Source organism: Eublepharis macularius, chromosome 9 (assembly GCF_028583425.1).
Source record: "Eublepharis macularius isolate TG4126 chromosome 9, MPM_Emac_v1.0, whole genome shotgun sequence".
In the NCBI taxonomy this organism is placed as follows: domain Eukaryota; kingdom Metazoa; phylum Chordata; class Lepidosauria; order Squamata; family Eublepharidae; genus Eublepharis; species Eublepharis macularius.
In genome coordinates this window covers 2,605,902-2,626,521 of record NC_072798.1, presented here as the reverse complement: position 1 = coordinate 2,626,521, position 20,620 = coordinate 2,605,902, and the positions used below count along the sequence as shown (strand labels likewise).

Below are 20,620 nucleotides of genomic sequence, written 5' to 3'. Positions count from 1 at the left end.
GATCATCAGCACTGGGAGGACAGTCACCACCCAAAGAAGCACTCCTGGCTGTAGCAGCTCAAGGAGTGCTGGGGCAGGAGGCTTGGGTCCAGATTCCCAGGTATCCCAGCTTCCAGTGGGTGCCACAGTGCCCACAATGGACACAGGCGGGGCTTTTTTTCAGCCGGAACCTGGTGGAACGGCGTTCCAGCACCTCTTGAGAATGGTCACATGGCTGGTGGCCCCGCCCCCTGATCTCCAAACAGAGGGGAGTTTAGATCGCCCTCCGTGCACCAGCCATGTGACCACCAGCCATGTGACCATTTTTGCTGAGGGCGATTTAAATTTTTAAAAACTCCTCCCCTTGTTCCAGCTGACCCAAAGTGATGTCATTGCACAGTCCTGGAAGCGTGCGTGCACTTTGCGCATGCACATGTGGTACCAGGGGCACCACCTCCTGCCAGGAGTTGCCCCCTGTGCTGGCAACCCTCTGAGTTCCACCACCTCTTTTCCCAGAAAAAAAAGCCCTGGACACAGGTGCTGAGGCTTGCTTAGTCCTGCTCTGCAGGGAGGTTTTGCAGCAGTGCCTATGGTTTACACTCCTGATGCACCAATTTAGAGAGCGCCTTCAGGAGCAATTATGCCATCTGACTTCAAAAGGCTGTAGTTAAAAGTTAATCTCTACAGCCGAGTTTTTAACAGGGTGATCCCAAGTTCTAGTGTTATGGAGGAGAGAGAAAAAGACTCTATACACTTTCTGTGCACTATATTCAGTTTTGTTTGTTTAATGTTTAAAATGCATATTTTACCTTCTTCCTAAAGGACTTTACAGCACACATTTGAATAATAAGACTAATAGAAACATATTAAATACGCAACTGGACACCAAAAAAATGCATGGCAGACGGGCACCACTGAAGGAAGAGAACACGAATTGTGCTTCTTTTTCCTAGCTCCCTTCCTCTGCTTCCTCACACGCCCATTGGTTGGAAGAGCAAGGTATACATTTTTAATAATACTTTAATTAATACATACAAAGAAAGGGTTTTGGGGTGGATGTATATAATGATCTTGCTGTGAAAAAGGAGATCTGGGAGAAGACCAGGGGTGTTCATAAGTCCGGGGAGTTCATCTCCGTTGAAGGTTTGGCCTGGGTTTCTGGCATCCTGCGGCTGCTGCTGCTCTCCTCACCGAAGACGTTTTCGAAAGCAGCGAGGGTGGATCGCCTCGGCCTCTCCTTGAAATCGTACCCTATTACTATGTAGAGTATGGGATTGACACAGGTGCTGGCAAAGGCCAAGCCAGTTGCCAAGGGAGTACCAATAATCAGCACCTTTGAAGTTGTGTAGAGTTGCGTGTCAAGGAAAGAGAAAACGTGATAAGGTAGCCAAGAGAGATAAAACGTTGCAGTCACTGCTGTGATAACCGTGAAGGACTTGCTCCATCGCGCCACAGGGCCCTGCCCCTTAGCCCTCGGCACGTAGCTAGCTATTGTCACGCTGATGGGAATGACAAAGGCAAAGATGCACTGGGAGATCAGCATGATCAGGCGGTTGATCTTGGTTTGCTTGAAGGTACTGCCATAAATGAAGAAGCAGATGGTCACCTCTTCGTCGATGGGTGATGGCATGGTGCTTCTGAAATGGATTCTTGGTGAAGACAACACCAAAGCCAGAACCCAAATGCCCGAGGCCACAAAGCAAGCGATCCGGTTTCTCTGCGGATTTTGAGCCCAGCCAGAGGACTTGGCCGAAACGCAACGGTCGACGCTGAGGGCCATGAGGAAGTAAGCACTGGCATAGAGGTTCAGGTAGGCTACTGAGTCATTGAGTTTGCATATGGCTTTGCCAAATGGCCAATGAAGCTTCAAGGCACTGTGTACAATTCTCAGTGGAAGAGAGCAGGCGCAGATGAAGTTGGCGACTGTCAAGTTGAGAAACCAGATCGTGTTGACTGTCTTCTTCATATAGGAGCCAAGGATGAGAATGACCAACCCGTTACCCACGAGTCCCAACGTGAAGATGATGCTGTAGATCACTAAGAGGGCAAGTGTTATCCTTCTCCTCAAGATTTCTTGCCAGTATTCGTCATCGGGATCATAAGGGCTAACGGAGATTGTGGAATCAGCCAAGGCGACACCAACTGGTGTGGTGACTGTTGTGTTCTTCATGCCATTTGCTCCTCTGCTCATGGCCATGATAAGAACATCAGAATGTGCATTGTTCCACCTCATTCTGGATTCCGATTCCACTGCTGTTAGCCAAAGGTCTCTGCCGCTTCATGGGTAGGGTGCAAATTCAACAACCTTCCCTTATTTTTTATCCTTCGGATCCAGTTGGTTTTCAGAAGAGTCTGTTTTCTAAAAATGGAAGGAGTATTTAGTGACCATAGGTAATAGCTCTCGAGAGTAACTAGGTATCATGCAGGCATTTACCCTTTTGAAAGAAAGCAAGCGAAGACAGTAGCCACATCAGGATCACATTTCATGGCAGTGACGTGTCAAGGGTAATTTACACAATGATACAAAATCAAAAAGAGTCCAGTAGCACCTTTAAGACTAACCAATTTTATTTTATTGTAGCATAAGCTTTCGAGAATCAAGTTCTCTTCATCAGATGCCTGATCCGAACTGTTCGGAACCAGTTCGGATCAGGCATCTGATGAAGAGAACTTGATTCTCGAAAGCTTATGCTACAATAAAATAAAATTGGTTAGTCTTAAAGGTGCTACTGGACTCTTTTTGATTTTGCTACTACAGACTAACACGGCTGACTCCTCTGGAACAATGATACAAGTAACACTTGCTTCTATAATAGGCCTGCATGCTCTCTTGGGGCCCGCCCAAGGTTTGATTTTACATAAGAAAGAGAAAAAGATGTTCTTGGGGGTCAGCGTAGCATTGTGACAAGGTTCCTCCAGGAGCTTGAGAGGGGGTGGAATGGAGCATAACAGGAGGCAGGGTGGTTTTTTGCAAGAAAGAGAATCCGTGATGCAATTCTCCCCTGGGGAGAAGAGCAGTGCAGGGGGTCTCTCTCTCTTGCAAAAAGCTACCATGGATTTCCTGCCTCCTGTTATGCTCCATCCCCCCCCCCCTTGAGCTCCCGGAAGAAAACCGGAGCTCTATCTATCTCTTTTTGAAAGAGAGAGAGACAGAATCCCTCCCATTGCTCTTCCCCTGGCAGAGAATCGCATCAAGCGGCTGTTCTTTGTAAGACTACACTGCCCAGGGAACCCTGCGAGAACCCTTCATGAACCCCCGTTACATGAAGAACGTGTCAGACGTCTCGTGTAGTTGGCTCTCTGTGGTCAAGGGAAATATCATGTTACAAGCAAAGAAATGCTCTTGCATGGCGGCTGCAAAATGCTGTTAAACCAAAAAAACTAATGATGTGAAAATGATGTGAAAATAAACATCATATCATTGTAATTGACAGATCTTAGGCTATGTCAGACAGGTTTCTTATTGGTAGGTTCTTTTTAAAAGTTTGCCTCTGTAAGTTTTAGCGCAGGCCGTCATCGAGCACGTGGGAATCGGTTTGTGATGGATCCACGCCAGTCTAGTGGCCTTTGCTTCTGCTTGCTGATCCTTGTTGCCTTGCAAATAACACTCTGACTTGTGAATTTTTATTTGCATCCCTGAATCAGATCAAGCAGCCGGTTTGTCTAACAAAGAACCGCCTGATGCTCTGGAGTTTTCAACAAGAGCTGTTATGTCTGGCAACACAACTGATCCCCAGACTACAGAGATCAGCCCCTCTGGAGAAAAAGGCAGCTTTGGAGGGTGGACCTCCGTGGTATCACATCTCTGCTGAGCTTCCTCCCCTTCCAGACTCTACCCTGGTTACCCAAATGGCTACCCACATTTGCCCCCTGGTTTCTAGAGGTGTCCCCCTGAGCATACCCCCAAACCCCCGGGGTTAACATATGTGCAGGGATCTTTTTTCCTAACTATACTGGGGTTTTGTGGGGGGTGGGCGCTGTTACTCATGGAGTGGAGGGAACAACTTAATAGATATGGAAGGGGTTACCTCTCGACTCTCTCCTGCTGTAACCAGATCTAATGGGGAATTATTGGACAAACCAGCCAACCTCTACGCAAAAGAATAAATGGACACAAATCTGACATTAGAAATGGAAACGTCCAGAAACCAGTGGGAGAACACTTCAATCTACCAGGACATTCCACCAAAGACTTAAAGGTCGCTGTGGTTCAACAGAAACCTTTCAAAAACAAAATCCAACGGGAGGCTGCTGAACTGGAATTCATATGCAAATTTGACTCTGTCAAGCTGGGACTGAATAGGGACTATGAATGGTTATCACATTACCACAGGTAACAGATTTCCTTTACAGAGGTGGGGTCTGGGGGAGCTCAGTGGCACCTGGCGTGGGCTTTCGGGAACCACAGATCTCTTTGTCAGATGCATCTGGCAGGGAGAGCTGTGGTTGTCGAAGGCCCATACTGCATTGGAATTGGATGGTCTAGCTGTTTGGCTGCTACAAACTAACAGGGCAAACTCCTTTGAAGCCAACTGATACACACACCAAAAGGAGATGTTTACATATACCAGCAAAGGAATGTTTTGATTGCTCCCTCCCCCTTCCCCCCCCCCTAATTGCCTCTTCTCTCTCCTCCTCTTCTGTATTTGACCAGTCTCTGTATCAGGCATCTGATGAAGAGAGCTGTGATTCTCGAAAGCTTATGCTACAATAAAATTGGTTAGTCTTAAAGGTGCTACTGGACTCTTTTTTATTTTACTACCACAGACTAACACGGCTAACTCCTCTGCATCTATGACAATGGGGAATTAGTATCACTTAACCAACCACAAAGAACTCACTGAGTCCGTTCTTTGAATGCTGGTACTAAGGATTTACTAAAGTAAAATAAACATACAACAGAATGGCAATAAACACAATGATTAATGCAAAGGGTACAACAATTACAGAACAGCTGGAAGGATCATCGGGTTTCCAACTTCTCATAAACAAGGGATACGGAAACATCAACTTCCAACTTGTAAGAATTAACATGACCCTTTTTCTGTATTACAGACAAAAGCAAAGGAGCAGAAAACAAAGCAAATACTACGGGGAAATGCAATAAAAACAGGCAAAAAGGGGGACACCAGCAATACTAAGTTTAAATACAGTTCCGCCGGGCCTGTAAGACGGAGATGTCCTGCCAGGCCTATGGCAATGGTTGAGGTCTGGGTGGGCAACCTGGTTGGACTCTCTGCTGTGGCCTTGGTCCTCTGTTTATTTGAATATCTATAACCCGCCTGCCCTACCCTTTTCAATTGCTGAACAGGTATATTGGCCTTTTAATATCTCCGTTGCTGTTAGATATGATTTTATGGTTTTTAAATTGTATTCTTGTGTTTTGTATTGCATCATTAATTTTATACTGTACTCGCTGTTACTATATTTTAACAATGTTGTTACCCGAAGCTACAGATCATACGTTTCCTAGTGTATTTAAGCATGGGTATGAAAGAAAAAATCATATGACAGGTCCTGAAGAAGGAGCAGACTAGATGCTCTCTACTTCAGGCCTTGCGAAAGGACATATGAGGTGGATGGATAGATAAATAGCGACAGCATCCAAGTAGCGTAGTATTCAGCCATTGACTAGACAAAAACTATATCTTTTAGGTTTACCTTTTTCCCCTTGCAGCCTATGCACCATGTAAATGAGGTTAATCAGGGGTCATTTTGTAGAAAAAGAGCTGGAGGAACTTATTAGCACAACTCATTAGCACAACTCATTAGCATATGCCACGCCTCTTGCCATCACCAGAAGTGTGTCATTAGTATAACTGATTTGCATATGCCACACCTCCTGACATCACCTATTCTGGCTGTTTTGGACCCAATCCTGGCCATTCAGGGCCAAAATTGGGCCCAAAATGGCAAAAAGGGGCTGAAAATGGCTGAAAAGGGGCCCAAAATGGTCAGGATCAGGTCACTGATGAGTGGGAGAGTGATCTACCACCTGTCAGAGGCCCGATCCGGGCCATTTTGGCCCCAATCCAGGCCGTTTCGGCCCCAAAACAGCCGAGAGTCAGGTGGGCGGGGCCACCTAACATGTGATCTCTTTGGGGAACTGCTGGAACTGTGTTCCTGTTCATTCCCCCTCGAAATGAGCCCTGAGGTTAATTAATATTGACCCTTGGCACATGTTGCTGTGTCGATTGGGCACTTAAGCTTAATTCGGACTGAGATTTGGTGCTTTAGTTTGCAGCAGGGAAATGAGGAGTACATGACAGATAGACCATCAGAGCGCCAAGGAGAGAAGTCTGTGTACCTGGGATTCAAAGCCTGAAGCTCCCCTTATCATAACACCTTACGTGCAAGTAATAAGAGTCTAAGGGGGCAATATACTGAGTAAGTTCTTAGAAGAAGGAATTTCACATCCTGGCAGTGCTGAAGTACGGGGAAAATCAAAGCAATACAGTGTGCATTGTGCCATATCGCTAGAAACTGCGATGTTATCACCTTTACATTGACAACTGTCTATTTGGTGTATTTGTGAGGGTGGGTGCTGTGAATGCAAAAAATCTTTTCTTTTCCTGCCACCTCTGGAAAGTTAATTACCTTGTATCTCATACACTAATAGACATGTGGCCCTGATATATGGATACTTAAATCCAGAAATTGGAGTCATGAATGGACAAGAAAGATCATCTTACACACCTGAAAAATGCCCCTGGTTTGCAGAAAAATTTGAAATCTAACAAAAATACATGGGTGGTGCGGAGGGTTTTTAAAAAATCCAAAATGATAAATGGAGGGCATGTAGCTTTAACCAGATGCCCTTAGTGGATGTTGCTAGGCAACCATAACAGTTTAGCCAATAGTGCTGCCAGAGCAGTAAATTCCTCTGTGGATGCTATGAGTCCATTTTCAGGGGAGGGTTTGGTAAGTAAAAACTGATCTCGTCATGTTAACATTCCTGGGCATAGGGGAACAGAAGTGCAATTCGCAAGAGGTACTTTGGGCTGTTGTGGGCATTTTGATAAATTTAGAATCGCTGCAAAGCTTTTTTTCAGCTCTACAGTATAGTATTAACCTCTCATTTTATAGTGGAAATCATGAAGATGTACAGTTTAGGGCAGGAAGAAGTAGGTGCAGGAATAGTTCCCCCTGCAGGATTGTGACCATCACTCGACATCTCATTAACCCAGTGGAGGCAGAGAGAGATTTCCCCTAGTCTGGCACCCCCTCACTCTGCACTCTGCACTAGAGTTTGTACCCCACACCATTTGCAGGCTAACCCCAAAACGCTCTCGGAATCTAAGGAAGGAGAGTATTGGTCAACGCCTCCTTTGGAGGAAGCAGGATTTGACACCTTAGATACCAACGGGATTTTCCAGGTGTAAGCTTTTGAGAGTCACATCTCCCTTCATTAGGCTATATGATGAATACAGCTCTGACTCTCGAAAGCTTATACTCTGATAATAGTGTTGGTCTCTAATCCTACCATACTAAAATAGTATGGTACCCTGGGCTCAAATCCTACCATACTAAAATAGAAGCAGGAGGGGGAGATCTCATCCTTTATTCACGCAAGCACACAGCCTCAAACCTGAATTCTCCCTCGAAGCTAAAATGACAAAACTGAGGCTATCGTACTTTGGTTGCAGAAGACAAGCTTCTCTGGAAAAGTCCATAATGCTGGGAAAAGTGGAAGGCAGTAGGAAAAGAGGAAGGCCTAAAACAAGAAGGTTGGACTCAATAAAAGAAGCCACATCCTCCAGTTTGCAAGATTGGAGCAAGTCTGTTAAAGATAGGATATTTTAGAGGTCTTTCGTTCATAGAGTTGCCATAGGTCGGAGGTGACTGGATGGAACATCACACACACACACACACATACACAGAGAGAGCCTCACTTTTCGCATGCGTGCATGCACATGTGTGTGTGACAAACTGACTGGTCCCAACCTGTGTGGTGGGAGAAAACTACTGGAGGCGTATCTTTGGGTCCAAGAGGGCTGGAGCATGTGTGGAAAGAACAGCTAGAGAGACAGGGAGCTTGACAACTGGATCCATTGGCGAGAGGTCCATCAGGGATAATTTCACTTGGGGTCAAACAAGGGGCTACTTGATCATGGCAGCATCTGCCCGTCTCACATGAGGTGAAAGAAAAAAGTCACCAAGGGAACCAATTAGGGGTAGGCAGAAAGGATTTATTATTGACCAAGTAATAGGGAGTACAGATGCAAAGGGCAGTAAAGCATGCATTGGGCAAACAACAAATGGGATTTTGTAGGGATGGTGGGCTAATGCTTTTCAGAAAGGGACTCAAATTTAGATGGTCAGGACTCAGGAGCTCCTGATTTCTGAGAACCCCAAAAGATGATCATCCCCAGGAACTATAATCCAGCAGGAATCTCACAAATGTAGCCACTCCTGCTGTGACAGCCCACGTCGTTCCACTTGGAATATTCTGTAAGGCAAAAAGACAGAAGTGAGTCAGTCTGAGCTTGGAGCTGGAGGCCACGGTGTCCCTGAGCAGCGTATCGAGAGTGGAGGGCCGTGCATCTCTGTCTGGGGGCTAGACCCAGGATCTTTTCCCTTGGGACCCTCCTGAGGTCAACCCATTGATCCTTGTTGGTCATTGGGAAGAGAGTGAGAAGGACCAACCTGCAAAACTTCTAGTCTGTGAGCCTGGAAAATACGGAAACTACAGCTAGACTGAATGGGTCATTTTTCCAGATAGTTTCTGGCCCTCAGGCTACTTCATGCGGACTCTAATTTGTTTCAGTGCAGAATTTTCTGTGTGTGGGGAACTACAATTTGCATCATTCCAGGAGATTTTGAATGTGGGAACGTACCCAGAGATTATTGCTCTGTGTCCGGAGCTGCCCAGGGCCACCCTGGACTTCCCTCCAACCCTGGTCCACCCCCAGCCAAGCCCAATGCTGGCCACTGACCCCCTTATCTGAAGATGGGGTGGCGAGGGAGACACTTTTGGAGGCAGCCAGGAGAGTAACGGGCCCCGTGGAACAGCTGAGCCGTGCAGCAGCGAGGCAGCAACCCACGGCCCAGCTGAGCTCCCCGGCTGCGCAGCAGATCCCGGCAAAGCTGCGGATCAGCTGAGCCAGGCTCAGCAAGCAGCTCCGCCACCCCCAGGAGCCTCGGAGGGACTTACGGTAGTGTGTGCGCCACCACAGCCGGCACTGCAGGGGCAGACAGGGCAGAGGAAGCTGGGGCCAGCCGCCATTAGCCCCAGCCTTGTGATGCCCAGCCTTGTGATGCTGGCAGGGCATGGGTAGGGAGGAGGGCGGGGCTACCTACCAGGGAGGAGGGGCTCAAGGGTGCAGGGACCGGGCGCCCCATTGGGCAACAGCCCAGCAGGAGGGAGGGGTACAGAGAGGACTGGAGGGAGCAGGGCCGGTCTCCAGAGGGAAGCACAGGTGGAAGGGATGGGAGACTTGCGAGATGGGAGAGCCAGGAGGCAGAGTGGCTGCCCCGGGAGGGGGCGGGCTGGACGGGTGCTATAAGGGGAGGGGCTCCCTGGGATGCTGGCGTGGCATGAGGCAGAAGGCAAGAGAGGGAAGGAGCCACGACCCAGCGGGCAGGAGGAGGACTAGGTGTTGCAACCCCCTCCCCTGCCCATTTCTGAGGCTGAGGGAGAACCCCCCCCCCAAGCACCTGGGAAGATGGCTGAGGGCGGGGCCAGTGGGCCGGGCAGCGTGGCGGCTCACACCCTATTCAATTATCTTCAAATAACATTTAATGAATGCAAGGAGGGGGAAGGACAACCACATTCTCCAGGCCTCACCCCATGAAAAAAAGAAATCTCTGGGCACACATTTTTCCAGTGGTCCTCTGCAACTGGGCAAGGTGGTTTGAGTGGTCAACAGTTGTGCATCATACTGAAGAACAAAAGGGATCTTTGCATCAGAGCTATGGCCCTGCAAAGAGTTGCCAGCCTCCAGGTTGGGCCTGGAGATCTCCTGCAGTTGCAGCCGATCACCAGATGAGACAGAACAGTTCTCCCAGAGAAAAAGGCTGCTGAAAGAGTCTTACTTGAGGCGTGTATCAGCTGCACACACACTTGCTCGGAGTTGCAGGAATTGGGCTGCCATTCGGCCCAAGGGGTGTACGCTGGATTGAAGGGGGTTGCATCAGTCCAGGCCCAAGAGTTGCACTGAGGGGAAAGAAAGATGCAGCAGTCAGAAGGGGCTTGGGAAAAAGTGTGTAACATCAGACCTGCAAGACTCTGAAAGATTTCACTGGAGAGATATATCAGGCAATGGAGGAAACCAAATTCCACAAAATCCTGCTTGAAGCAAGAGTGAGAAGGGAAAATGCATTGGGGGTGTTCATATTAGAAATAGTTCTATTTTGTTTGGTAGCAAAGTTACCCAGTCAGAAGCATTTTCCCTAACATGCAGTAATTATTCCTCAGGCACTTAAATTGTAGAAAAAGAGACCTTACAATTTATTGAGGTAGATTCCATTTGCAGCAATATGTTGTAGAAGAAAGAAAAAGTGTCTTAGTTGAAAGCATTACTTTCCCTATATCATGGCCAACTAGCTCAGCACTGAGGCTGCGTCAGTGTGAGAGGGAAATTCCCCGCTGCCTGTGTCAAGGTTAAATTGCCTTAATCCAAGAAGTCCACTCCGGTACCCAACCTTGGACCCTGGGTCCAGCCTCTCCACTTTTAAAGTGACCTAATGTATGTAGATCAAATCAATCCTGAATTCTCCCCAGACGCTAGATTCTCTGGAAAAGTCAATAATGCTAGGAAACATGGAAGGCAGTAGGAAAAGAGGAAGACCTAAAAGGAGATGGCTTGACTCAATAAAAGAAGCCACGTCCTCCAGTCTGCAGGATCTGAGCAAGTCTGTTAATGATAGGACATTTTGGAGGTCTTTCATTCATAGGGTCACCATAGGTTGGAGGCGACTTGGCAGCACATAACGCACACACAAAGTACCTTGGGTTTCGATCAGCGAGCTCACAGCAACTACCATAAAACAAAGGGAGCATTTATCAAGAGGAATTTTGATAAGAAAATTCCAACAATAACGCGGTTCCAATGCACTAAAAGAAAAGACTAGCTCCCTCGATAAACTTACAGGATGTCTGCAGCGAAATGTTCTCCCCCCGGCATGACAGCAAATTGGCTGCATGATGAGCGTTAGAAAAAGGTGGAATAGAAATCAAAAGAAAGGGAAGTGTACCCTTGGCCTGGCAAACATGCAATATTTTATAGAAACACTGACCCCGGAGCATATTGCCTCTTGAAGTGTGGAACGATTTAGACTGTTTGAATCTGAAATATATTGTGGCCTGAAGAAGGATTATACAGGATCTGAAACGAGTGAAGAGGGAATTGGCCGGCGTGTGCTCGTTGCCCCTCCACCCATCTCGACCAGCGTTGTCTCATATCTATCTTGACTTCGCGGTTGCTTCGCTCCGTCGTCTCATCTTGACAGCTTTATAGCTGGATTACTCACGGCTGCAACATTTGCCATAACTCAACGAACGCCAGCAATTCATGGGACTTACTTTATTCTGGTTATCTTTGAAAAATTAATTCCTCTCTTTAATTACGAACTGTTCATTGATACGTGAAATCACTTTTTGCTTAATTGGTTGATATCAATTACACTGTATGACCTTGTTTACTCACAATTAATATATGTGTTAATTCTTGACATGGTGTTCTGCTCTTTGGTACACTTCCTTTTGTGTTAGTTTTGTGTCCCTGTTGAGGAAGTGTAACTCCCCTCTTTTCTTGTGTTTCTTAAATCTACAGAGCCCCCAAAGGCCAAACCTTCCTTCGGAAGAAGTTCCCTTCTGAACAGCAGAGGGGAGAGGGAGATTCCAGATGTTTGGAGGTCACGAGGCAAGAGGGGAGAAGCTCTCTCTCTGCGTTTTAATATTTTATTTTATTAAAACAAAAAGGGAATACAGAAAAAAGAGGGGTAAAGGAAGGGGGCAAGAGAAACAAATATAAAGCTGTGTGCTACAAGGAAACGCAAGGTAAAAGAGGCAATTGGACCACTGTTGGGAGTAGATGGAGAAACTCTGGTGCAGGACAGAGAAAAAGCAGACGGGCTTAATGGCTTTTTGGCCTCTGTTTTCTCCCTGAAGAACTCAGGCACATCTAGAGATAGTAGGAAATGTGGCAGGACACCTGAGTGGCTAATTGACATTGACAGAGAGGTAGTGGAGAGGCATCTGGCTGCACTGGATGAATACAAATCCCCTGGGCCGGATGGGGTGCACCCAAGAGTGCTGAAGGAACTTTCCAGAGAACTTGCAGAACCCCTGTCCATCATCTTCAAGGCCTCCTGGAGGACTGGGGATGTGCCACAAGATTGGAGAAGAGCGAATGTTATCCCAATCTTTAAGAAAGGGAAGAAGGATGACCCGGGAAACTACAGGCTGGTCAGTCTGACTTCTGTTGCTGGGAAGAGATCCTGCACTGGGCAGGGGGTTGGACTAGATGGTCTGTATGGCCCCTTCCAACTCTATGATTCTATGATTCTATGATTATCAGAGGACAGAGGACAAAAATCATAACCTTTAAGAGTGTTAAATTAAAACTGTTTAGTGTATATATTTTGAAATAAACAACGGGAGTCCAAACCTATTTCTAACCCCCCTCATGATTCCCTTATTACCCCTCTCTTATCATTACCGTTTCTTAACAATAACAATGCTGATTTCTCTCAATGGTGAAAAAGAGAGAGGAGGAGTCGGAAGGTGTTCTCACTTTACATGAAGAGAAGCAACTTGCCTATCAGGACAGGTACACACACAGAGACACATGCAGCACCCCCCAGTGTCCAAGCCATGCCAAGCTGCCTCGCCGCAACAGTTCGGAGGCAGCCATATGCCTCCTGCACCCCACTCCCTTTGGCCGGTCACTTCGGGCTCTGAGATGGAAACCTGCCTCCCGGCTGGTCGTTATTTCTCAAAGGTTCCTACAAGCGATCAGCTGTAGCAAAAGCTGGGTCAGGGGACCTCGCTGCATCTTTACTCCCTCCCATGCCAACCGCTGACTTGGAGGCAGCTGTGCTTGCTCTTTGGAGGGAAAAATTCAAGCAACTGGGTGAAGGAGCAGGGTTGGGATGGGGATTGGGGCCAACGCGCTTGTCTGCACTGAACTCACCCCCTCCGTGTTGCGCAATCCAATCCAGATGTCGTAGTTAGCGTTCTCTGCCAGATCGGCGAGGAAGACACTGTCCGCTGGGCTTACGATGGATGCGAGGTGGCCATGCTGGCCGTAACCCTGGCATTCAGCCTGCAGAAAAGTGAAGGCAGCGGGAAAGGCTCAGAGAAGGACTTGGAGAAGAAATGGAGCCGTATATGAAGCTCTGATAAAGATATGGAATTAACAGAGGGCATTACAGTGTGGAAAGTGTAAAGAAGACCAGCCGGCTCACTGGGCACCGAGCTGGCCCTTCTGCACCAGCTGCTGGCCAAGAAGCATGCCGAGCTGGCAGCAGTAGCATGGGTGGCTGTGCCATAGGGCTGCCAGGTAAGGGGTGGGGAAGTGAGCAGGCCCGAATCACAGGAGCGCTCCTGGGGGTGGCCATGCCTTGCCTGGGAAGTGATGTCATCACACGGTCTTGGGAGCACACGCGCACATGCGCGCACATGTGTAGTAACAAGGGCACCACCTACCGGGAGCTGCCCCAGGTGCTGCCAACCCATGCTAAGCCGCTGATCAGCTGTTCCCAAAAGAGGGTAAATGGAAAGACAGGAATCTTGCTGCTGCACCATTAAAACGTAAGGGGGATCCATCCGACCCAGGAGAAGAGCCAAGTGTGGCCTGGGAGGTCCTCCTCTGCGAAGGCATGCCTCTTGGGCTTTGGCCCTGCCCTTTGAGTAAAGAAGACTTAACCCATTCCTGCCTGGTCCCCTGCCTCCTGAGCAAGAACAGCAGCAAGTGTGAATGTGTGTGATGCGGGAAAGAGCCAGCATTCAGACTCACCTCTGCCTCGCTGAAAGTCCTGGGAGTGTCGAAATACCTGTAGCAGTAAAAGCCATGACTTTTCCAATTCTCATTGCATAATTGATTCCTAAGGAGTTGATACTCAGCGTGCAGGTAGGTCAGGTCTTCCCGTTCCTCACCAGGCGGCACGCTTTCCTCTCCTGCCTCCACCGGGTTGCCAGAGGCCAACCAAATAAGGAGGCAGAAGGAAAGTCTGGAATATGCTCCTGGCCCCATCTTTGCTCGTTTTTTTCCTGTGAAGAGAGCAAACAAACTGAACTTTCACTTCTCTTGAACAGACCACCCCTATTGATTTTGGACTGGAGAAAGCAAGATCACCAGCAGACGTGGTTGCCCAATCCAATATCCCAGATGCTCCTGTGGAATCCATGACTCGGAGGTGTAGGGAGTTCCATTAAGCTATGGTGGCTAATAGCCCTCGGTAGAGCTATTCTCCTTGAATTAATGTATACTCCTTTTAAAGCTACTTGAACCAGTGGCCATCAAAAGATCCTGGGGCCACACGTTCCAGATGTGTATTATTTATTATTTATTTATTTTATTTGACTTATATCCCGCCCTCCCCGCAAATGGACCCAGGGCGGCTCACATCATAATTAAAACACAATAAATTAATAGTCAACTTTAAAAACAGATTTTAAAACTTATATTAAAATACTCTGGTGCCATTATACATAGGCTACTTTGGATACTAATAAAAGATCTGCATAGGTCATAGCTGTGGGTAAAACGCATAGCCAAGGGCAGTCATAGAAGAGGTAGTGGCTTAGATAGGATAAGGGGGGACACCCACTGGTCCTCAACCAAAGACTTGGCGGAACATCTCCGTTTTACAGGCTCTGTGGAACTGTAACAGGTCCTGCAGGTCCCGGATCTCCAGCGGGAGAGTGTTCCACCAGGCTGGGACCAGGGCAGAAAAAGCCCTGGCCCTGGTGGAGGCCAGCCAGATGTCCCTCGGGCCGGGGACCACCAGGAGTTGTTTATCTGCGTAGCATAGCGCCCTGCAATGGACGTAATGGGAGAGGCGGTCCCACAGGTATGCCGGTCCCAGTCCATGGACCAAAGTGGTGCAATGTGTTAAGGAGAGACGGGTTTTCCCAGCTGGCAGTCCCCGGATGCCATTGTGAGATTGCAAGTCCTTTTGAGAGGGAGAAAAGATCCCCTTCTGCCACTCTCACTACATGGTCCATCATTTCAAAATGCTCTTTGGGGTTCCCTTAGTTGACTCCCACCCCCTGCAAACAACAGATCTTCTTATGCTTTACTGGAAAGAGAGATGCTCCAACACTTTGATTTCCTCAAGGGACTCCAGGATCTTCTGGAATTCTTTGGACATCCAATACTCAATAGGAGAAGGAGGGACAAACAGTCGCCTTGACAGTAATGGAAGAAATAATATGTAATATGGACCCATCATGATATGTTTAACACTGAACTAAAAGAAATTCTTTTGCCCTGAAAAATAAGTGGAGCGATGCAATGTCAATGTTAATGCTTATGAAATTGTTTCTTTCCAAAGACTTTATTTTTATTCCAAAAATAAAAGAGCCCAAACTGTTACAAGGTCTGATCTGCTTGTCCAAGGTCCGTCCTTTCTGCTTAAAACACCTTGGCTGATAGCGCTCAAACGAAAAGTGTTTTGGGTCAGGATGGTATCATAGAATCACAGGGTTGGAAGGGACCTCCGGGGTCATCTAGTCCAACCCCCTGCACAATGCAGGAAATTCACAACTACCTCCCCACCCTCACATCCCCAGCGACCTCTGCTTCATGTGCAGAAGATGGCAAAACAATGTCAGGATCCCTAGCCAAATTAGCCTGGGGAAAATTGCTTCCTGATCCCAAAGAGGCGATTGGCATTACCCTGGGCATGTAAGAAGAGGGCACGAGAACTAAGCACAGTTTTAACCCTTCCTGCCCTCCCTCTCATGATCTGCCCAGGTTCACAGAATAAGTTTTGCTGTCAGATGGCCATCTAGCCTCTGCTTACAAACCTCCGAAGAAAGAGAGTCCACCATCCCCCCCCCCCACACACACACCAAGGAAGATGGGGGAAGGTGTGACAGTGTCCTTTCGTGTGGACTTCTCTGCCCACCCAACCAACGTAATAAAACCTGTGAGTGATTGGTGCACAGAAGCGCAGCCTTAAAGAATGAGATCACGCTACAGTCACCTTTAAACTTATTATCCGCCAAACCCAGGCCACCAACTTCTCCTGACTTGCCTGAATGGAGAAGGGATTGAGTGGGCAGGTCAAGGCCTGAATGAACTCAGTGTCCTTTCTGTATCAGGTGTGAGCCACTGGAAACCACCACTAGAAAAAACCTAGACTTGCCAGTAGAGTTGCCAGGTGTACAGTTTTCACCTGGACGGTCCAGTATTTTGGAGAACTGTCAGGGAAAACGTTTCCCCAAAACCAGACACCTCCCCTTCCCCCTCCACTCTCCCTTCTGGCTGCGTGGCACCACCACCAGCCTGGAGAAGCAGTCAGCCCAGGTGCCCAAGTGGCCTCCTGCAGGTGTGTGGCGCAGCCCAGAAGTGCGCCTGGAAATGGTAGGGTCGGTGTGATGACTTCACTTCCTGCAGTGATGTCATCATGCCATTCTGGGAACGCGCATGCACTGCTCACGCACGTATCTTCTGTATAAAAAGTTAGTCCCCCCCCCTCCCCAGGGTCTGGTATTAGCTGGACCCCATCTGGCTACCTTACTTGTCAGCTATTGTGTTGGATATAACTGTGGAATTAAACTCAGAACAGGTGGTGGGAATTGTATCCACAAGGAACATAGCAAAGGAGTGGCACTGTGGCTAAAACATGGTTTTGACATCACCCAGGTGCTGGGAAATATTTCTTACTTATTTTCGATTTTTATTCCGCCCTCCCCACATTTCCAGCAGGCTCAGGGCGGATTACAAAATACATAAAGGTTAAAATATATAAAACAGTTGTTATAATTAACAATTCTAAAAACATCCAATTTACACAGTTAAAATACAGTTGTACATATCAACACAGCGGCACAGAATTCCACTGATCAAATTTAAAAAAACTTCAGAGCACCTCTGCATTAAAGAGTTTTTTTTTTTTAAAAATGGGGGTACGGGTGGTGGGGAGGGCCCAATCCCTCACCGGCCAGGGGGGGCTCCGCCTAGCACCTCCCATATGCCTGGTGGAACAGCTCCGTCTGTAGTCCATGGATATCTAACTGCAAGGAGGTAGAAGCAGGGGATATTAACAGGTAGGGAAGGGTTATGCCCTTCTGCCACGGATGCTTCCAGCCTGAAGCCATCATCCTCAAGGACAAATGGGACTGGAATGAAGGGATAGCAGGAGATCTTCAGTCCAAGCTGGACAAGAACTTAGGGTCCAAATGGATAGGAGGTGAGAGCGACCCAGCCTCAGAGAGTTCATGTACAGTCTACCGAATGTGAACTTCAGGCAGAGGGAGGGAGGCGGGAGACAGTCACTGCTAAGTAGGTCCCCTCTTTGCATCCCCTACTTGACTATGGGCAGATGAAAGTGCACAAACAGGGACTCTGAGAAGGAGGATGGGAAGAAGAGAGGAGAAGAGGAAAAGGAGCTCTTCTCTCTGAGCTGGAGAAGAACTCGGCCTCAGAATATTCTCCTGCATACTGAAGGGAAGGGGTCTGAGCTGCTGCAACTCATGTTCCGAGCCTTGGGAATGCAGACTTCAGGGACACAGAGGAGTTAGCCGTGCTAGTCTGTAGTAGCAAAAATAGAAAAGAGTCCAGTAGCACCTTTAAGACTAACCAACTTTACTGTAGCATAAGCTTTTGAGAACCACAGTTCTCTTCGTCAGATGCATCTGAAGAAGAGAACTGTGATTCTCGAAAGCTTACACTACAGTAAAGTTGGTTAGTCTTAAAGGTGCTACCAGACTCCTTTCTGTTCAGGGACACAGGTAACCATGTGTGATAAAAAGTTTCTCTGAGAACTGAATTTATGGATTAAGAAACATGAACAAAAGAAAAAAGAGGGCTCTTATGTTTGACCCAGAATAAGTGAGACTTTGAAAACAATATATATGTGTTGCGGAGAAAATCAGAACTCAGTTTGTAGTTTAGTTTTAGTCTTTTCCATTCCTTATCTTTTAAAACTGTTTTTCCCCCTTTATTATTATTAGTTATTTGTCTAGTTTGTTATAGTATGCCTATATGTATTGTTCGTGTGTCATTAGAATGTTGTGTTTTTTATCTTTTAGGTTTATTGTTTATACCTTTTATGTTTACTGTTTACTGCTTAAATAAATAAAATAATTTTAAAAAAAAATTCTCTGAGAACTGACCTGACATTAAAAAGGTGCATACCCAAATAGGTGGGTGACTACAATGGTATCTCTGGAGTTGAGGCCTGGACAGGGCTTTTTTTCAGCCGGAACGCAGTGGAACGGTGTTCCGGCACCTCTTGAAAATGGTCACATGGCTGGTGGCCCCACCCCCTGATCTCCAGACAGGAGATCAGGGGGCTGGGCCACCAGCCATGTGACCATTTTCACTGAGGGCGATTTACATTTTTAAAAACTCTTCCCCTTGTTCCAGCGGACCCAAAGTGATGTCATTGCGTGGTCCTGGAAGCGTGCGTGCATGCACTTTGCACGTGCGCATGTGGTACCAGGAGCACCACCTCCCGAAAGGAGTTGCCCCCTGTGCGGGCAACCCACTGAGTTCCACCACCTCTTTTCCCAGAAAAAAAGCCCTGGACATGGAAGAGGGTCCCAGCCTTCAGTTGTTGGGTTCCAACCACAATTCCTAGGCTGTCTCTTCCAGGTGGGATTATCCACACCCCAATCCTCTCTGAATGAAGGGGACTGAATGAGTCCCCTCCCAAACTGATGGAGGCCTCTATGCAGTGACCTTCAGTTGTCTCTTCTCCCACCCTCCCATCACCACCCCATGTAAAAAGAAGTCTCTCCTGTTGTCCCATCTACCCCAGATTTCCAGCTCTAGTACCGATGAGATTTCTGAACTCCTACAAGAACTCTGCATTGGAAGGGAAGGGAAAGATGAATGACTCACCTCTATGTCCGCTGCAAGGTCTGGTACCTCCGTCCAATTGAGAGAAACCTGAGAGAGAGGCGGATTCCTCCTGGAATTTATACACCCTGCTATTTGGAGGGACTTTGGTGGAAAGGTCAATCAGGAAACACCATCAGGTGCCAAACCCAGTGACCAAATTCCCAAGAAAACAGATAAAGAAGAGCCAGGCCTTGTGGTCACTGAACTCCCTCACCCTGGGGGAGTCACCCGTCCCGTGGCCATCTGAGCCAGGTTCCGAGATATCCCCTCAGCAGCTCCTGACTGCCAGCCCGCCATTACCTCATGGGGCTTCTATGTTGTCCGCTGTCTGGAGCTTGCAGGTTTCCACATTTAACCACAAATCTTCCTCCAAGGGACATTTTCTCAGTGACTTGGGCAAAGGCATTGTGGGTGGAATGATGGATTTACCTGAATGGCAGGCCAGCTCTGGCTTATTTGACAAAGCCGATGGATGATCTTCCCTGGGCTCGTCGTGATTGAATTAGTGGCCCTTGACTGGCAACCTTCCAGAGATGAAGTGGATGGGTAGAGAGACTCAGTCAAATTGTATCCATGGTGTCATTTCCAGACACGTAACTGGAAGTGGTGTCCCTGTGTCACAGGACGCTCTATGATATCCCTGAAATTTTATAGTAAAAACCATAGACTTGGGGTGAATCCTAGAGCTTCCTCTGATTATGCAGCCCCTTGGATTTCCCCCCGCCCTGTTGCTCACTGGTGAATGGGAGGTGGGTCCCCCAACCCAACAGGTGGTGCGTACAGTGCATTCAGTTAGGCAGCAGCCTAGTGCAAAGTGGTCTATTGGGGGCCAATTAATATGTATGGACACCACCAGACTCCACCGGCATGCTCCAGTACATGCACTCTGCAGAGATGGTTCTTGGTGGTGATGGATTTCTTGAGCTATTGTCTGTACGTAACAACTTGCAAATGAACCTTGCCCCTTTACTGCTATTGGCAAACATTTTTTCTTCTTTTTATGGGTGTGCATTTATGCACATGCATTACAAGTCTTATGTGCTTTGGCTATTCTTATCGCTTTTTCTGGTTTTAAATTATCCTCCATCTAGTTTTTCTCCAGTATATCTTTGGAGGCTGTCAGATATACAGGTGGAGAGGGGAGGGAGGAGTAGATGCAAACAGCTGCTTCTGATATGGAGATCAGTTTGCTTCTGTTAAGGAAGTCAGTTACTTCTGAGGCTGGGATTGAATAGAGACTATGAATGGTTATCTCATTATCAGAAGTAACTGACTTCCTTAACAGAAGCAAACTGATCTCCATATCAGAAGCTACTGTTTGCATCTACTCCGCCCTCCCCTCTCCACCTGTATATCTGACAAGTTTCTTCTTGCCCTCCATGCATCTGATGAAGAGAGCTGTGGTTCTCAAAAGCTTATGCTACAATAAAGTTGGTTAGTCTTAAAGGTGCTACTGGACTCTTTTTGATTTTGCTACTACAGGCTAACACGGCTAACTCCTCTGCATCTATGAGCCTTAACATGGAAATCACCAAAAGCTCAAACTGGTATGCAAAGGTTTGGAATCATTATATTATTGAAAAAATTACAGACTGTATTCAACAAGCTGATTTGTTTCCCAG

At 47.4% G+C, this 20,620-nt stretch overlaps 2 protein-coding genes across 2 annotated transcripts; both read right to left on the bottom strand.

Moving 5' to 3' along the window:
- Positions 1-1,090: 1,090 nt before the first annotated feature.
- On the bottom strand, positions 1,091-2,176 carry LOC129335765 (chemerin-like receptor 1). Its single transcript, XM_054988555.1, has one exon. The coding sequence runs from the start codon at positions 2,174-2,176 to the stop codon at positions 1,091-1,093; it is 1,086 nt and encodes a 361-aa protein (XP_054844530.1).
- A 6,026-nt stretch (positions 2,177-8,202) lies between these two features.
- Positions 8,203-19,024, bottom strand: LOC129335392 (C-type lectin lectoxin-Phi1-like). Its single transcript, XM_054987837.1, has 5 exons — positions 18,999-19,024; positions 13,941-14,194; positions 13,116-13,247; positions 10,015-10,135; positions 8,203-8,428 (listed from the first exon to the last, which is right to left on the bottom strand). Exons 2-5 carry the CDS (start codon positions 14,175-14,177, stop codon positions 8,355-8,357), a joined length of 564 nt encoding a protein of 187 aa, XP_054843812.1. The 5' UTR covers positions 14,178-14,194; positions 18,999-19,024; the 3' UTR covers positions 8,203-8,354.
- Positions 19,025-20,620: the final 1,596 nt, after the last annotated feature.

Bases quoted from the DNA above. Each gene is read 5' to 3' on its own strand.
- LOC129335392 (XM_054987837.1), bottom strand. From the start codon at position 14,177: ATGGGGCCAGGAGCATATTCCAGACTTTCCTTCTGCCTCCTTATTTGG. The intron at 10,136-13,115 runs GTGAGTTCAGTG...CTTTCCCCTCAG, and splicing joins GATTGCGCAACACGGAGGGG to TGCAACTCTTGGGCCTGGAC. The intron at 8,429-10,014 runs GTAAGACTCTTT...TTTGCCTTACAG, and splicing joins GCAGCTGATACACGCCTCAA to AATATTCCAAGTGGAACGAC.
- LOC129335765 (XM_054988555.1), bottom strand. From the start codon at position 2,176: ATGGCCATGAGCAGAGGAGCAAATGGCATGAAGAACACAACAGTCACC.